The 17,215-nt window shown below is 43.1% G+C and overlaps 1 protein-coding gene across 1 annotated transcript in view; it reads right to left on the bottom strand.

Annotated features, from left to right (window-relative positions):
* Positions 1-386: 386 nt before the first annotated feature.
* The window catches only part of Dipk2b (divergent protein kinase domain 2B), a 50,465-nt gene continuing 33,636 nt past the window's right edge, over positions 387-17,215 (bottom strand). The window contains exons 3-5 of the mRNA XM_005358936.3: positions 10,781-10,954; positions 7,418-7,706; positions 387-6,309 (exon numbers count right to left, since the gene is read on the bottom strand). Of these exons, the coding sequence (XP_005358993.2) occupies positions 5,969-6,309; positions 7,418-7,706; positions 10,781-10,954 (804 nt within the window). The 3' untranslated portion in view covers positions 387-5,968. The remainder of the gene's footprint in view (positions 6,310-7,417; positions 7,707-10,780; positions 10,955-17,215) is intronic.

Below are 17,215 nucleotides of genomic sequence, written 5' to 3'. Positions count from 1 at the left end.
AATGGAACAATAATGCTTCTACCCAACTAACACTGCCTTTGACTATACCTCCTATGGGTGACCTGAATCCTCTTGTGATGCTAGTTCAGTTTCCATGTGCTTCTCATAGTTAGGGCTATTGTGTCACATAGATAATGCTTTGGTATTTTGATATGTGCATTTTGTTTTGTGCAGCACAACCCTGACATGCCAGACAACAACATGAATGTTGTGGTATACACACACACACACACACACACACACACACACACACACGTGCGCACGCACGCACACACACAGATACACACACAGAGCATATCACACAATATAAAAGAAGTTTTTAAATTACAAAGCTACAAAATAGAATGTAGGATCCATTTATTATCTTCATTCAGGTTCCTCATATGTTAACATCACTCAACCAAAATCTTCACTGATACTCAGAAATTAATATTCATAACAGCCCCATTTATTGACCTATAGACCATATTTGACATTTACCAGTTGTCTTACAGAGAAGGAGATGCGCATGGAGTTGGATTGGCATGGTCATTTAAGCCTTAGCTTCAGTGTTACCCACAGCTGGCTTGGCCAGCACAGCACAGCCCTTTTGTTCTCCTTAGACACAAACAATTTCTCAGAATGCCAACATCAAACAAGGCCCCTCTTTGACTAAGAGGGATCAAGACAAAACAAGGCTGCTCTGTACTCATGACTTAACACAAACAACAACATGAACATTGTACAGACAGAATGACCAAGCATCTCTCACCCTGACCTTAACCATGAAGAAGCTAAACTAAGGCTGCTGTTTTCCTAATGGAGCTCCAGACATGTTTCATCTTTTCTAGCCTGTACTGTGGATGTATTCTGATATACAATCATGTAATTTCTTCCAATTCCTCATAGTATGCAGTTTAGAATATTTCAAGTGAGCAGGCACATAAATGGGATTTTATAGCTCTTCTTCCTGCACACAAATCAGCCTGTTTTAAGTGCTTATGGTGCGTTTCCTCATGTGAGTTCAGAGTCACTCATCGTCCTTCTGTACAAGGTGGCACTCGGTTGTATGGATGCCCTGGAGGTTATTCTGTAGAAATATATTTCCAACATTTTGCTATTATAGTGCATACCTGTTTATTTTATCACAAATGAAGTGCTTATTGCTTAATTGCAAAGACTAACATTCCTGCAAACAGTAATTTGGATATATTGATTTTTGCTATGCTCACTGCGGCAGGATCCAAAGGGATACATGTCTGCTCCCTTGGGATTGCCACACTGGCCCTGTGGTCACAGTACAGGCCTGAAGCCATTCTTTACTCATGCAAATACTCAAGCAAACCTGCAAATGCTGTTGTCCCCTGTTTGGGTGTCAAGCTTTTCCTGTCATTTGAAATTCCTTCAAGAGCTGCAAGCAGATCAGAGAATACCCTATGTTCTTGTGAGCTCAATTGGGCCAATGTGTGTGAAAAGTGGGGTAAGGTGGATAGGGAAGCCACAGCACCATGAGCTAGCTAGGAGACTGGTGCTCACTGAAACGTTATGTCCTTATTTCTCTTCACATAATGAGCACAGATGGACTTGGTAAGGCTCCCTGTACCATGTTCACTGGAAGATTCCCTTCTGAGCCTGCTGGAAGGCCAGGCTAGGGAGGGAGGTGGGGACAGAAGCTGCCCAGCTGCCTTTCATGATTGACCAAAGGTCTGAATGGGAGAAGCACCAAAAATGACCACAGTCAGACTGTCAGCAGCCAGAGGGCCAGTGGCCTCCTGGATAGGAGTCAGAATTTCCTTCAAAATGTCACTATGTTCTCTATAGAGAATGCCTCTGTTCTTTCCATTCAAAAAGAGACCCACATCACTTACAGGGGACAATATTTCTGCAAGAGTAAATCTCTTCCTCCATATTTTATACACAAAAAGAGTGAGTTCTGGAAAAAATAAATAACATGGAGAAAGTTATACAGTAACAGGATAGTCATGGTTTGATAACAAGTCAGTCTATTTACAGAGATCTGGACTGTCCCCCAAAGACCTCAGTTTCAACAAAGTATTTCTGTTAACACCAGAGAAAGTGTTCAGACTTAGGGAATCACTTATAGGCAGAAGTCAGACGATGCAAGACCACAGGCAGGAAACGTAAAAACAATCACACTTAACAAAACACTGAAGCCAGCATTCTCCTGTGCTAAGTCAGACTTGTGGGTGAGCTGGCATTATACCTTCCTGATAACTGCAGTTGGTGGAGTCTGATCTCATAAGCCTTCGGCATATATTACATTTCATCCCTGTCCTAAACCTGCTCCCTTTGGTGTGAAGGTTAAAAGAGCCCTCAGCCAATGCCAGTAAGACTCAATGTCAAGTGTAAGGGGAATCCGTATCTGCAGTCTGTCCCCTGGGCCAGCTTGGTTAGCCTGTAACCTATAGAGCAAAGGGCCTCAGCTTAGCTTTGCTGGTTCAGTTTGCAACTATAAGTTGTTTCTGTACAGGTCCATCTCAAATTTTCATTTGTCTTTGGGCCCCACAAGTCACATAGCCAGTCCTAGAGGCTAAAAGGCATAGCTGACAAAAACTGGCAAAATAATGCCTCCACTCAAATCCCAGGGAGTAGAGACAAGCTGGTGATAATTTTATTCTGGTTGAAGGCTCTTGAGTGCTGACTCAACTGTTTCTTGCCTGTTGAGAAGTCTTCAATCTGATGGGTAGCCAGTATGGTGTATGAACAATGTAGGGAAGGGCTAAAGAAGGCACTCATTGTTCTCAGCCTCTGCTCTGGGTCCAGCTCTCCCTTGTTGAGGGGAACACAAAGTTCTCCACATCACTCCCAGACTCAGGAAGCTCCCAGACAGATGGGGAAGCAGGACACAGGTTTTCCTGAAATCATACTCAAATGAGGCACAAACATGTGGACCAGAATTTCAGGGACAAGGTTCAGAAAGTGTTCTGTAGTGGCTGGCCTGGTGTTTAGAGCTTTGGAGGAAGGACGCCCATAGCCTTGCACTGGGCTACAGCTCATGCTTCCCATGCCAAGACATGCTTCTGTTGTACTGGGACCGAAACTAGGGCCGTGAGCATGCTAAGCAAGGGCTCTACCAGTATGCTACATCATCAGCCCAAGGACTACTTTCCATTTGCTCACTGTAGACTGTGGACAAGTATTGCAGTTGGAGCTCTCTGGAAGCTGATATTCAGTAGACTTTGGAGTATGTATTGGATTCCTGAAGGTATTTAAATAAATCACTATACAGGAGGTGGTGTATACCAATAGATTTATATCCTCTCACAGTTCTTGGGGCTCACTGGGTTAAAGTTAGGGTAGCATTAGAGCCATATTCCCTCTGGGGGATATGGCAGAAGGTTCATTGCTTGCCTCTTCCAGATTCTGGTGACTGCTGGAGGCTTATAGTTGCCCTCATTCCAATCTTAGCCTCTGCTTTCACATCACTGGTTCTTCTCTCTTAAAAGTCCCCTGGCCTCCCTCATAATGAAGACACATGGGCTGCCATTTAGGACCCACTTAGATAATCCTGGAAAATCCCAGCATCCTTAACCATATCCCATATAAGGCAATTGTCACAGTTTCTGAGGATTAAGATGTGAACATACTTTTCTGGAGCTACCATTTTTTGGCACAAAATGGGCACAAGTTGTGTAGCCAACACCTGTGAAAAGAATTCAGAGGGAAAGGAGGAGTGGGGGAAGTTGGACTGTGATGAAGGGCCAGTAAAGTCTTAGTCTGATTCATGGAGAGTTTGGGAATAAAAACTACCCATCAGAGTTGTAGCTAAGTGGGCCAAATTGCCTGAGACATCACATCTTGCCAAGCCCAGTGACTAGGTATGGATAAGCCTTAGGATGGGTGTGGCCTGGAGTGAAGCCACAGAGTGACCAAGGCAGAGCCCAAAGGGCTGGCAGTCAGTGCTGTCTGCCTACTACACTCCTGCATTGGAGAGAGAGGTGCCCTTTGTAGAAGGAGCGGCAGAGAATAAACAGATGGCAGGTAGTGGGGAGTATATCCCTTGGAGATAAGACCTAGGAGGGGGCCTGGATCTTCAATCACGATGAAAAGAGCAAGTCTGCTTTGTTCTCAAAAGGCATGAGAAAAGGGACTTCTCAATCTCCTGATCTTGCAAGAGGTCACTAGCTGAGGAGCTATTTCCAGGCCACTCCAAAGTGTTAGGCCCTGCCTAAGAGTTGTTTGTCCTCCTTTGGCCTGCCCTGCGGATCTGCACACAGCTGCAAAAACATGTAGTTTGCTTTAGCTTGTACTAAAAACAAATATCCCACTATTCTCCAGGGGGTACTCAGATAGTTTTGTTCTTTGCTCTCTCCTGGGATGCGATCAAGGAGGACATAAGATGTCTTTGTCTAGATTCAAGAGGTGTCTAGGGCTATTTTCCCTTCTAAGACTCTACTCTTTAGAGTCCCAGGTCACTGGTCCAGAGGAGAGGTCTTCATTTGTTCCCTCTTCTTGCCTTCCCCACAGATATGTGATAGAGGAATAAGCAGAAGGTTACAGTAAGTTCTACTTTTCAACTCCCCCTGGGGCGTCACTCAAAGTCACTTACAGTCTTTAGTGGAAAAACAATGGTTCTGTTGAGAGAGGCCAGGCCTGGCATGTGTACTGGAGAGTCCTGAGGACAGTCTTATGTTCATGTGCACCTTTGGGGAGTCTGAGACTGTAGCCCCTTCCCTGGGTTCTGGTCAGGAGGCTGTCTGGGAGCACATACCCCAAGCAAGTCAGTAAGGAGATGTGGTCGGACTTCATTCTCAACAGTCAACCGGAAGACATCAGCTTTAAAGCTTCTCAAGCATGACAAGCCAGTCCTTGCAGCAGCTTGGTCTGCCATCCTCACTGCTGTGGTTGCCAGGGAACAGAGAGTGTCTGGAGCAGTCAAAAGGCAAAACTGAAAGGTTCCCCAGTATACCACAAGATAGGGATTCATGTTTAAATGTGAATGAAATTAGAACTGAATTGTCCAAGATGGGAGTCTGAGACTGATGGGGAAGGCAACAGGTGAATGAACTGGTAGGGAGGGTTTCGGCATTATCCAAGCAAATCACATCCTCCCTGGGCCTCTGTTTCCCCATGGGTGCAGCAAGGCTTGTTGACTGAGTGTTCTGACCTCCAAGGTGCTGATTTAGAGGTAGAAGAAAGGAGGTAGACTGATCCATTCCCAGGAGTAGAAGTCTAGTAGGGAGGCTAGGCAAAGGTCTAAGAGCCCTTTATAATTATTAAGGAGGCATGCACAGAGGCCCATAAGCCATGTAGGTAAATATTTTAAAGGCACAGCAGAGGAAAATGCATTCCACTGGTTGACCTTTAAAAAAGTGGTTTTTTTTGTTTTGTTTTTTTGTTTTAAATAAAACTTGTAAGGCCACATTTGGACGAAAATTTTAGGACTCCTTTGAGTCTTACACTGGAGTATGTGTTACGGAAGAGACCAGGCTCTGGTCCCAGGCTGAAGTTACAATGAACAATGAAACCTGTCTGGACCCTCAGGCTGCTGTGCTCTGAAATCTGTCTTTGTAACTAAGCTGTAGTCACACTTGGACAGCCTGTTCTGCATAGCCCTGAACACACAGGGCTAATACAGCAGATCTGTTCATGGGAGACATGGAGCTCTCTTGATGTATGGCTCCATATTGGTCTTGTAGATATCCAGAAAAACTTTCTTGCATTGACTATTTTTTTTTTTTTGCTGGCGAATCAGAGTGCAGCACGAGTTTGCCTGTCAACCTTTGCCTGTTCACCTTCCCCATAGCATGTCCTCTCTAAGAAAGCTCATGTTTTGACACTTGACTTTTAGAGGACTTGAAGGCAAGCACGTTAGACGAGTTTCTTTCACTAGTTTTGAGTGTTTCTTAGGAAAGGAATGTACTTAAATATTTAAACTGAAATTGCTTCTTCTAATTTGGTGTCAACTCATCCATGGACATGGAAGAGCTTGTGGATTGTCCCTTCAAGCTACTTAGGCCCCAGTCATTCAGAACTTGTCATTATACTTGCAGTCTGGGTAGCGGTAGGCAAATCTAGGGTCACAGGTTCTCAGGGGTCTCAAGATGTCCTTCAGTAGGTTGGTGGCCCCTAAAACTTCCATGTCTGTGCTGGCATTCTTGCTACACAGACTGAGAGCAGAGTCTATTTTCTCTTGCACAGGGGAAGGAAACTTTCCCTGGAGAAGTCGAGGCAGCAATTGTTGACACACCAGCACCAGGTTTTGCTTCTCAGGGACAGTGTCACAGGAGGACAGCTGGACCGTGCAGTCAGACACCAGGCAGCTAAAAATGTCTTCGTTCTCTCCAGTCCTGGAAGCTGCTTGGCTGCCTAGAAGAGAAGTGGAAAATATCAGATATTGTAAACCTATTCTTGTGGGAGTGGGGACGGAGTGAAGGGGGACTGCCAATTACAATTGCAGAGTGAAGTGCTTTAGTATCCAAGCATTTCCCTGTCATCAGAAGATGTAGGGCTCAAGAACACAACAGCCCCTTTGGAGAACAGCATTGAGTAATACTGTCCTACAATCAGGCTAAAGCCCAAGCATGGAAAACCCACTTGTCTCTACCAGAAGCTGGGCTATAATTATAAAAATTATAACCACATATACTTTCCTGTTATTACTGAATTAGGGAAGTGAGGATGGTATTAGGATTGGTTTTATTGTACCATTAGGATAAAAAGTCAGGGAGGAAAACATGTCATCCAAAATATGTGTTCAGCAGGTTACAATGGAACTGATGTTTGCATAGCAGGGATCAATCTCTCTTTTAATTTGATTCTTCTTAATAAAGGCAAATCAGGAAGAGAGGAAAGGTTTTTTTCCCTCTATCTTTGCAGAGTTTGTTTAAAAAAAAGTGTCAGAAATGGGAAAAAATCTTTTGTCCTGTTATTGGGCTCAACAAATTTGGTCACCTTGAGAAACTGGGGCTTAATGGTCTCTAGAACACTTGGCTGAGCCGTTGTGAACAAAGAGAACTGTGACTTGCTCACACACCTCGTTCAGTTCCCTGTTTGTGTAATTTTCAAACCTTACAGGGTCAATATGTCAACACTAACTGCAAAGTGAACTAGGCCAGCAGTTGTATCTTAGATCAAGGCTAAGAGCATCTGAGGAGAACGGGTCTGAGGGGGAGAGGGGCCTGTGACTTGTATGTGAGTGAGATCCAGAACTACCCTGGGAGGGCTCACTGGGGGCCCATACCACCACGGACAATGCCCCTTACAGGCAAGACCAAGTTAATTTTCCCTTTGAAAATAACGATAAAACCAAAATTCAAATGAGGGTGAGGAGATATTGTGCTATGACCAAGAACATTTCCCAACTTGGATTACTCTGTGACATACAGAGAGTACAAAGGCCCAGGTCACCCCTCCTTAGCCTTGGTCACCCTAACATCCCCTTTGACAGCTGCTCAACCAAGCCCATGCTGAGTACCTTCCTGCTTGTCGATGACACCTAGTGCACTGGCATCCCGGATGAACAGATGCCCATTGTCAAAGATGCCAAACATGTTTGCATCAACATGGGTGAAGTAGAAGAAATAGTTCAAATCATTGCTCCTCAGGGACTCCAGGACCCCAAGGAGTTGGTAGGCAAGGTCAGCAGCTTGCTCTGGGGGTGCATCGTAAAATTCTTGCAGTGGTCTGGTGCTGGTACTGATCAGGAATCTACCACAGGAGCCCAGGTACTTGGGCAGTGGCCAGCCCTCTGCCCCCGGGAAGATCTGCCAAGCCAGAAGGAGCAGGAATTAGACACAGAGAGATCTCACAGAGCAGTTTGTTTTCTACCTCTCACCCACAGCCCACACAAATAAGTCTTACTGCCACCCTGGATCTCAAAACATGCTGGCAAAACATTTCCCCATCTTTTCATACCTTTTGGAACATAGTAAGGCCCTGCCCTCCCCCTACTTTGGGAGTGTGTTGCTAATGGAAGGAATCAGGAAGGAGGCCGCTCTCATTTATGCAGTGGATCAGATTTTACGAGTTGCTCCAAGTGGAACCTGAGAATGTTAACCAACCTTCAGTGATTTTCAGTGGTATCCAGGATTCAGGGTATTTTTCTTTTAAGTTGTGCCATTTAAAAAATATGACTAGTCTGTACTTTCCAAGATATCATTACTTAGGAAGAGGCCATGGAAAAAAAAATAAAAGAGCAACTTCAGGGCAACTGAAGGACAAATAATAAATAAATAAATAAATAAATAAATAAATAAATAAATACATTACAAATAAGGTATCATGTAAGCTGGTTTCTTCCAGCTGCTCAGGAGGATGAGGCAGGAGGGTTGAGGTCAGCTTGGTCAACAGAGCTCATGAATAAATAAATGAATAAATACAACTACCTGGTTCTAAGATGGGACACGAATAATTCTGGTGGCTGTTCCCGCTGCTAGACTGGATAATCCTACATGGTTCAGGTAACTACACACTTAAAGATTCTTCTCCACTGGTGGGAAGCTTCCAGATAGACTAACATTGGTCTGGGGAAGCATAGCCCAGCCTTTGTCCTTGTAAAAGCTCTCAACTTTTGGATTTGGGTGATATAAAGTTAGGAAGGAATCCTAGCTGTTTTTTCTTGGCCATTTTTAAATTTTTTTATTTGTTTTTGTCTGTTTTTTGTACATCATAAATGAACCCTGTATCTCCATCATTCCCACCCTCCCTTCCTCCTCCTAACTCCTGTGTCCCCTTTCTTTCTCCAAAATTCATGATCTATTCTTAATTATTGCTACACATAGATACATATATTTATAGACATATAATCACACATATATATTATATACAACCTACTGAGTCCATTTAGTGTCACTCATATGTACATGTGACCAGAGCTGACCATTGGAATTGGACAATCTATGTGGGAATTTGTCCATGGAGAAAGATGACTGATTCTCTTTCTCTCAGTAGCCATCGGCCACTTGTATTCATCTATTGGTAGGGCCATAAGGAATATTCCCTGTCTGTGTTAGAGCCTCAACTGTTGATCATTTTCTCAATGAATCTGTGTCTAGAACTGACAACCAAAACTATAAACACCACTTTCCCCTTTGTTTACCTTAAGAAAACAAAGTAAGTCTGAGTGATGCATCTTAGTAGCAGACCACTTATCTGACATACACAAGGCCCTGGGTCCCATCCCCAGCACTACAGAAAATGAAACAAAAAGTAGACTTCCAAGTTCTGTCTGTCTGTCTGTCTGTCTCTCTTTCCTGTATCTTCTACCTCTTTTAAGTCATGTTATAAAGAGTCATGGTCTTTGAGCTTCCCTAACTGGAGTACCTTATACACTATGTGCCTCCAAGGGACAACCTGGACCTACTGATCTTGTTTAAATATGTGAAACCACTCTTTGGTCCCCTACCACACTCTTTCTTGGTAATGCCCAGGGTTGAGTGGGGTGTCTCAGCCACATGGTTCCAGGTCAGGTCTCTCAGGAACCAGACCTTCGGGTAACCAAGGTGACAACAAAAGTTAGAGTAAAAGTTGTGAGTAAAAGGCCTCCAAGAAGACCCCTGAGCATGTAGGGCAAAGAGCAGCTCCTTCTCTGCTGCTAGCATGTCTTCTAGCATGTCAAAGACACTAGGCAGGTTTAATGGGTAGAGTATAGCTTCTGTTGTCTCTGATGGCAGACATCTTTGTGTTTAGGTGATAGTGGCTAAGGCACTTCTCCCGTCTTATTCCCAATGGAGATGACAATATCATTCTGGAGGTTTGTAGTGAGAAATAATTGACAATGATAGCCATTATTCAACACACCTGGCATGCAGCAAGAACCTAATAACCAATAGTCTTCATTGTGTAGTCATCCTTTAGTTTTTTGGCAAATATTTAGGAACTATCTGTGTTGTGGCTCCTTTCTTCCCTACCTGTATTTTTATATTATGGTATTTTAAAAGATGGTCTCATGCCAGGTGGTGGTGTACACTTTTAATCCCAGAACTCAGGAGACAGAGACAGGCAAATCTCCGTGAGTTCAAGGACAGACTGGTCTACAGAGTGAGTTCTAGGACAGTCAGGGTTACACAGAGAAACCCTGTCTCACCCCCCCCCCAAAAAAAGAAAGAAAAAAAAAGAAGATGGTCTTATTATATAGCCTGTGTCACCATGCCAAGCTTTCCCTCCTCTTTTCCTTTTCTCCCTCCCCCTATTATTCTCTTTCTCCCTCCTCCTCCCATCCCATTCCTTCACCCTTTACTCTTCTTTCACCCCTTCTCTTCCCCTGTGACTTCTGGTATCTTTTCTGTCCATGATGTGACTTATGTGTCCATGTCCTGACCCTTGTTCTGGGGGAATTTAGCTCCATGAATTCTATGGATAACTGTTAACATGGTGTCTCTATCTTTTTGACTAAGTGTGTCCCAGGCCCAATATGTCCTCATTTATTTGACCACTTTTCAATAATTTCACTTTCAGGTTTTTTTCTCCTTTCCAAACACAGCTTCAAGGTATATCTCTGGGTAGCTGTCTCACCAATCCATGAAACTTGCTCAGATCATGTTTCTCTTAGTGGCAGAGATTAAATTCACCTCCCTTCATGAAGGCCTTCCTGTCTGCCTCAACTTGTAAATTTGACTGCTGTTCCTTGTCACCTACATTCCCAGCCCTGCACTCCCATACCTCTTTCCTCACTAGCTGCCAAGGCTGTCAAACACTTACCTGATGTTGCAAATGTATGAGCCCAGATTTGTGGCCCCAAGACATGAAGCAAAAACGAGAGAAAAATCAACTTATGGATGGCCTCTGAAATTCCAAGGTGGTAACATAACCTGGAGAGCTTGTGGAGGTCACCAAGTACCTGCAGAATGATGGGGTGTGCATTGACAGCCAGTGTGTAGAGGAGACGCAGCTTGTCACGGTCGGTGAAGTGGTCCATGAAGATGCTGCCAGCGTCAACCACTTCAGCATAGCGTCGAACCACACGATCCAAGAGTCTTTGGGAAGGGCAGCGCAGGAAGGGACTGGGCAGGCCCTGGAGACACATGAGAGAGACCCAGGATGAGTTACTGGACTCTTGTAAGGGACACAGATATCGGACTGGGAGTCTAGATAAATAGTAGAGGAAAGATCCATGGGTGGTTGAGGATGCTGAGCAAGAGGGTAGAGACCCCTGGGAGGAACATAGAGAATGGGAGAGGGCATAGAAGGCTGTGCAGGAATTGGGGAACTGGGGGTATGGAGGCCAGCTCTGCCTCTTCGAAAGTTTGAAGTTTTGATTTGCTCCCATACAGAAAAAAAAAATCAAAATCAAAAGAGAATTAACAGTACAAGTCGTACTGCTGTCCATGTGCTTCTAGTGGAAGCTCCTTTCCCATGACTGCCTGCTTAGAGAAGTAGGATAAGAAGAAGGGTGGGAGGAGGGGGAGGGAAATGGGAGGCTGGGAGGAGGTGGAAACTTGTTTTTTTTTTTCCTTTTCTCAATAAAAAAAAAAAAAAGAAAGAAAGAAAAAAAAAAGAATAAGGCTGTCTTGGATGGATCCAGAATTTCCGAGGTAAGGACTCTTCCTAATGGGACAGACAGTAAAGTTAGCTCATTCCCCTTGAGGATTTAGATTTGGAGATCCATCTGAGACAGAGGGTCTATGAGAGAGCTATGAAGAAAGCAAGAGATACTGTGAACCAAAGTGATTGGAAACTTACGAAAGAAAATTTAGAACAAAAAAAATACAACATTGTTTCATTCTAGAGCACAAGGCCTATAAACTGCTATACTAAAAGCTAAGTCGGAGATGGTGCTATGTTTTGACTTTGTCCCTCAAACTGGAACTTTAAATCCCAGTCATATGTTAATGGTATTTGGAGGTGGGATCCTTGAGTGGTAATTAGGATTGGATAGTCAAGAGGGTAGTCCCAATAAAAGCATTAGTGGCTTTTTAAGAAAAGGAAGAGAGACCTAAGCTACAATGCTTGCTCTGTATCTCACATAATGCCTCTGCTGGGTCATAATAGAGACCACACCAGATGCTAGTATCAAATTCTTGGACTTTTCATCCTCAAAAACCATTAGTGAGACAAACAGCTATTTTGTAAAACTTGGGGATGGTGTTCATACATGCCAATAGGAAACAGATGAAGACAGCAGCACCACAAATTCCTTTTCCAGAGAGTGGCTTCACTGAGTCTTTGTTCCTTGTCCCAAGGAAGCCAAGCAGCTTTAGCAATTCAGGGAAATGTGGCTTTACTGAGGCACTGAAGGAAAGGCAGTGGTTAGGATAGGAAGTCCTGAATCTATTGAAACTTAACCTTAGCCTCAGGAAACTTAACCTTAACCCTTTCTCTCACCTCACAGGAATGACCCTTCAAAAAGTTCTTTTTAAACACTCAGCATCCTGGGTTTCAGAAAACCACATTATGGTTAAGCTAAAGTGTATATTAATCACTCAAGGTTGTTCTGACTGACTTGATGTTTTCAAAAGCAAATACTGCTTGAAAGGTGACGATTTACCACTGCTGAACAATCTGAATATCTGTTCTGATGGAAATATAAATGTATGAAGGAAACGAATACCAGTTATTCTGAGAAAGAAAATCTATGACCAGAAATATGGCTTTTCACCCTAAAACTGGAAGTTGGCTCTTCTCAGTAAGGTTGCCTCCAACAACTGACTTTAGAATGCTAAAGAAATGTCCAGCAAAGGAAGTTTTACTTTGAGGAAATTGGCTGTTCTCAACCTCTTCTAGCCTCTAGGGAGAGACGTGAATTTGAATAAACTTACTTCCAGTTATACACCTGAACACCTTTTACACGACTGTGCACTTAAGTATGCTTGTAAAACAAAGCTAAGGTTAACCATGCATCACAGTTAATCAACGGGCTACTATTAAGACAATGAAATTTAATAATTGTCTCAATTGTTATGCATAGTTAAGCTCACTGTTACTAGAGGAGGGAGGGGAAGATTTAAGTAGATGGTCCCTAAATAATTTCAATTTGTCTTTAAAATCCATAAGTTAGGGCAGGCTTATGATAGATCTCTTTCACCTTAGGAAGTTGCTCTCTGCAACCTAGGCTGATCAACCCAGAGTCCCTGATATTAAGGCATTGGTACAAAGTCACGCTAAAAGGGTAGAGGTAGAGAAGGAAATGAGTCCAGGGGGAGTGCTGGATTTGGAGTTTGTCTTAGATCATGTTAGAGTGAATAGCATACTCAGGACAGTTGAGTAGACATTAAAGCCATATTCAATTAGCCGAATGACTTTTTAGGAAGGGTAAACAATATGGAAGGTACAGTCTCTCAAAGACCAAGTTTTTATATAAGACAGGTCCTCTCACTTCTGATGACATCTTCCCTTAGGCAGGGTTTCTGTTTGTTTAGATTCTTGGTACTTTGCAGAGACTCTAAGTTGTTCTCTGAGGAGCAGAGCAGTTGTGATTATGTCCCACTTTGGTTGCTGGGTGAAGTTCCCAGGAGAGGAGTAACAGTTGTATTGGCTTTATCCTTTTTCCTGCCTCTACCAGAGACTTCCAACACATTTCTGTCTTACCTCTCCAAACTGACTGCCTATTTCCCTTTATTCAACCTTGTACTCTTCTGACCTAAAGAGGGATTTCTGCTTGGATGGGTAGACAACATTCACAACCAAGCATGGATTTCAGAGACCTTCAGAATGCAGTGTGATGAAATAGTTTCAAGCACATCCATTACAGAAAAGCTGGCAGGTTCGAATCCCAGATCTGTCACTTAACAACTGCATGTTCTGGGAGATTTTTTTTTATCTTATATATAATTTAGGGATAATTGTTAAGGGGATCATTTGTCTTATCTTCTGAACCAGGAGCTTTTTGAGAGTGAAAGAGGTGATTTCAAGAATTTGATTAATTAAAAAAAGATAAAAAATACTTGTATTACATTCACCTCCACTACCTTATCTAATCCCTCCTCTACTTCTATTGACTTCCTCTTTACAATCAGTCTCCCTCCAACCCTTGTGTCCTTCCTTTCCTTCTCCCCTGCCTATACAGGCAGTCACAGTTTCTGTGTGTTCGTGATTCCATAGCTGTGCCATATCCAGAAGACATACTTCACTGCACTCCTCCTGGTTACTTCCCACAGTCCTTCCACCCACTCTTCCTCAATGATCCCTGTATTTTAAATGGGGAAGTGTTACATAGGTGACCCTTATTAATCCAAGCACTCAGCAGTTACTTATTCTCAGCACTTTGATCAGTTATGAGTTTCTGCTTTGACCATTATCTAAAAGAGGCTAGATAGAAATGGGCCAAACAGTGCTTAAAATAATACAGTGTCCATGTAATTATTTCGGGTAAAGCTAGCCTTGCAGGCGGCTGGGGTGCTGGGAACGCAGCCCCACCGCTCTTATTACTACACATTCAGGAACACCAAGTTCTGCGCAGCCTGGACTTCAGAGCGAGGTCCTGTTTAAAACAAACAAACAAACAAACAAACCAAAAACAAACACCACCACCACCACCAAACAATTGCTTAGCAGATTTGCCTTGTCATGTAGAAGTAGAGGACCATCTTGGCTCAACATCCTGTACTGTCATGCTTTGTGTCTGTGTAGCCATAGCCCTCGTCAGGTTCCTTCCCCTTTGTGTTTCCATGTCTCTTGTTGGCGAACCATTGGTATTCAGAATCTCACCTGGATTTGCTCACAGGGTTGTCGACATCCTGGACTACCTGGCAGATGAAAATCTTAGCTGGCTTTCCTTTCCTGCTGGGGACTCTTCTTTCTTTCCTCCTGCTTCCTGTTCTGTCCTGCACCTTCCTCTCTCCCAGTGCCCCTGGAGCTTTGCCACTGAAGCATTTGTGGGTTGCTCAAAGATTTTCACTGGGCCAGATGAAATCATCACTGTGGCAGGCAAAGTAGTTGACAGCTGGAGTAGGCAGGGCAGCTGATACACAGTAAAATGTTATTCAATGATCTGTCATTTGGATTCAGGCATGCTAAGGTGGATCCTAATTCTCCACTGGGCCATTTCTTTTTATGGGCTACTGATTTTCTCTTTTCTTCTTCTTTTTCTAATAAAAAAATAGGAAGCTAAGCATGTCTGAAAGGTCTGGTCCAGGAGGCTCTGACAATTCTGACTGTCAGAAAAGCACTCCTGTTGGCCTAAGAATGGAGGGGGGGCATTGCTAGGTTTTTTCTCTACCCCTCCTTGAGTCCTTCAGGTGCTATTATACCACATGTATTATGCAGGATTCAAATAGAGAGGAAGATTCATGGGACTTTTCCTTTTTGTGCTGGGAATAGATCTCAGGGCCTTGCACCTACTAAGCCTGTGTTCTGTTTCTGAGCTATAGCCCCAGCCACTGTATCTTTGTTTCATTTTCTATTTTAACCCTATGTTTCCTCTTGTTAGTATCCCCACTCCTGTACACCCAGAGTGGCTTCACAGGGTACCATCTGCTGTGCCCTTCTTTATGGTGGAAGGAAGGGCTGTGGGCAGAACAAAGTAAGTAGCTTCCAGGGCATGAGCTAGTAGTCTCAGCAACAATGGGGAGAGAGGTCTAGAGCTAAGATCAGTCTCCGTTAAGCACCCCTGGCCCTCAGAAGGAAGTGTTAGCTTCCTAACTCACTGTGAAGGAAGTGTTAGCAGTCCTAACTCACTGTCATTGTCTCTAAGCTCAGATCCAGCCATTGCATTTCAGATAAAATCAGAAAGAATTGGGAAAATAGACCACTCCAGTCATGCACATATGTTAAACAAAGCTTTTGTCAAAATTTATGCAAAGTGTCTTATATAAAGAAGGGGTCATAGAGATAAATAAAAGAAGGTCCCTACCTCTAAGAAATTGGCACTATTATGAGCCAGAATAAAAAGTCACAAAGTTCACTGTGGGATAGAATACAACAAATGCTCCAGGAGGTGTAAAATCAGGCGTTGTGGAAAGCAGAACAGCAGGGGAACCTGGATATGCGCCACAGAAGTGGCCATATATGCCTGGCTTTGAGGCTGAGTTGGATTTGGGTCAGTGGATATTTGAAGTCACTGCTCTTCAGACCACAAGGTCAAAATTGACAAAGAATAGAGGCATATAAGGAATAGAGTTAAAAACTATCTCTGGCCTGGAACATACAGACATGGAGAAGACTGGAAAGGAAAGCTGAAAAATGAACCATTTGAATGTTGATCACATAATGTACATAATCTTAGAGGCAAAGTTTATAGTTCATGAAGATGCTATGAACATACTTTAAAACTTTTAGTGAGTGGGAGGATGGCAAGATGGTTCGGCCCTTGCCGAGTTGGATGCCACACCGTAGAAGGAGAACATTAGCACCTACAAACTTTCTTCTGATTTCCAAACAGGATATGGCATGTTCTCTCTCTCTCTCTCTCTCTCTCTCTCTCTCTCTCTCTCTCTCTCTCTCTCACACACACACACACACACACACACACACACACACACACCTCTAGTGCAAAATGCTCACATCCTTGTGGTTACTTGTTCTACTATAATAACATAATAAAACAACAGAGAGTAAGCAGTGTTTATGGTTGTACTTTCTAGAGTCAGGAGAAAGGCCTGTGTTCAAATCCAAGTTCCAAAATTTACCAGCAGTGTAAGCTTTGAACACATGTTTTAGATTCCCCATCTAATGGGGACAAAAATGTTTCAGGCTTCAAAGATCAACTATCACCAATGTGTATGAAGTATGCTTGGTCAGTATGTAGTAGCTTTGAAAAGGAAATTTATCTCAAGGACATAATAAGATTCAGACAAAGAATTTGCACTAACATGTTCTTCAAAGTATATTTTGATAAGTGAAAAATCAAGCAATAACAACATTCAACAACAGTAAATTAAACTGCGTTGTATCAACATGATGAAATAATGTTTATCATTACAATAGCAAGGGGACTAGTATGGGATATACAATTAAGGGATAGGGAAACATTACACATAGAACTCATCTGCAGCCAAGTTAAATTAAACACAACTAGAAAAGGTCTAGAAGGAAGAACTGCAGTATGTTCAAGTTGTTGCCTCTGTTAGAGTTGATTTTCACCTTCTTAACTTCCTAATATTTTGTTCCATTGTTTTATGGTCTTGGGTATAAAATTCAGGGCTTTCTACATGCTAAGCAAGCACTCTGTGACTGATCTACATCTCCAAACTTTATTTTTTTCATCTCAGAATTCTTTTTTTTTAATTGAGAAAAGGAAAAAAAAGTTTCCGCCTCCTCCCAGCCTCCCATTTCCCTCCCCCTCCTCCCACTCCTCTCCCCCTCCCTCTCCAGTCCAAAGAGCAGTCAGGGTTCCCTG

The sequence above is a fragment of the Microtus ochrogaster genome, chromosome X (assembly GCF_000317375.1).
Source record: "Microtus ochrogaster isolate Prairie Vole_2 chromosome X, MicOch1.0, whole genome shotgun sequence".
In the NCBI taxonomy this organism is placed as follows: domain Eukaryota; kingdom Metazoa; phylum Chordata; class Mammalia; order Rodentia; family Cricetidae; genus Microtus; species Microtus ochrogaster.
This window is presented reverse-complemented; position numbering and strand designations above follow the sequence as displayed.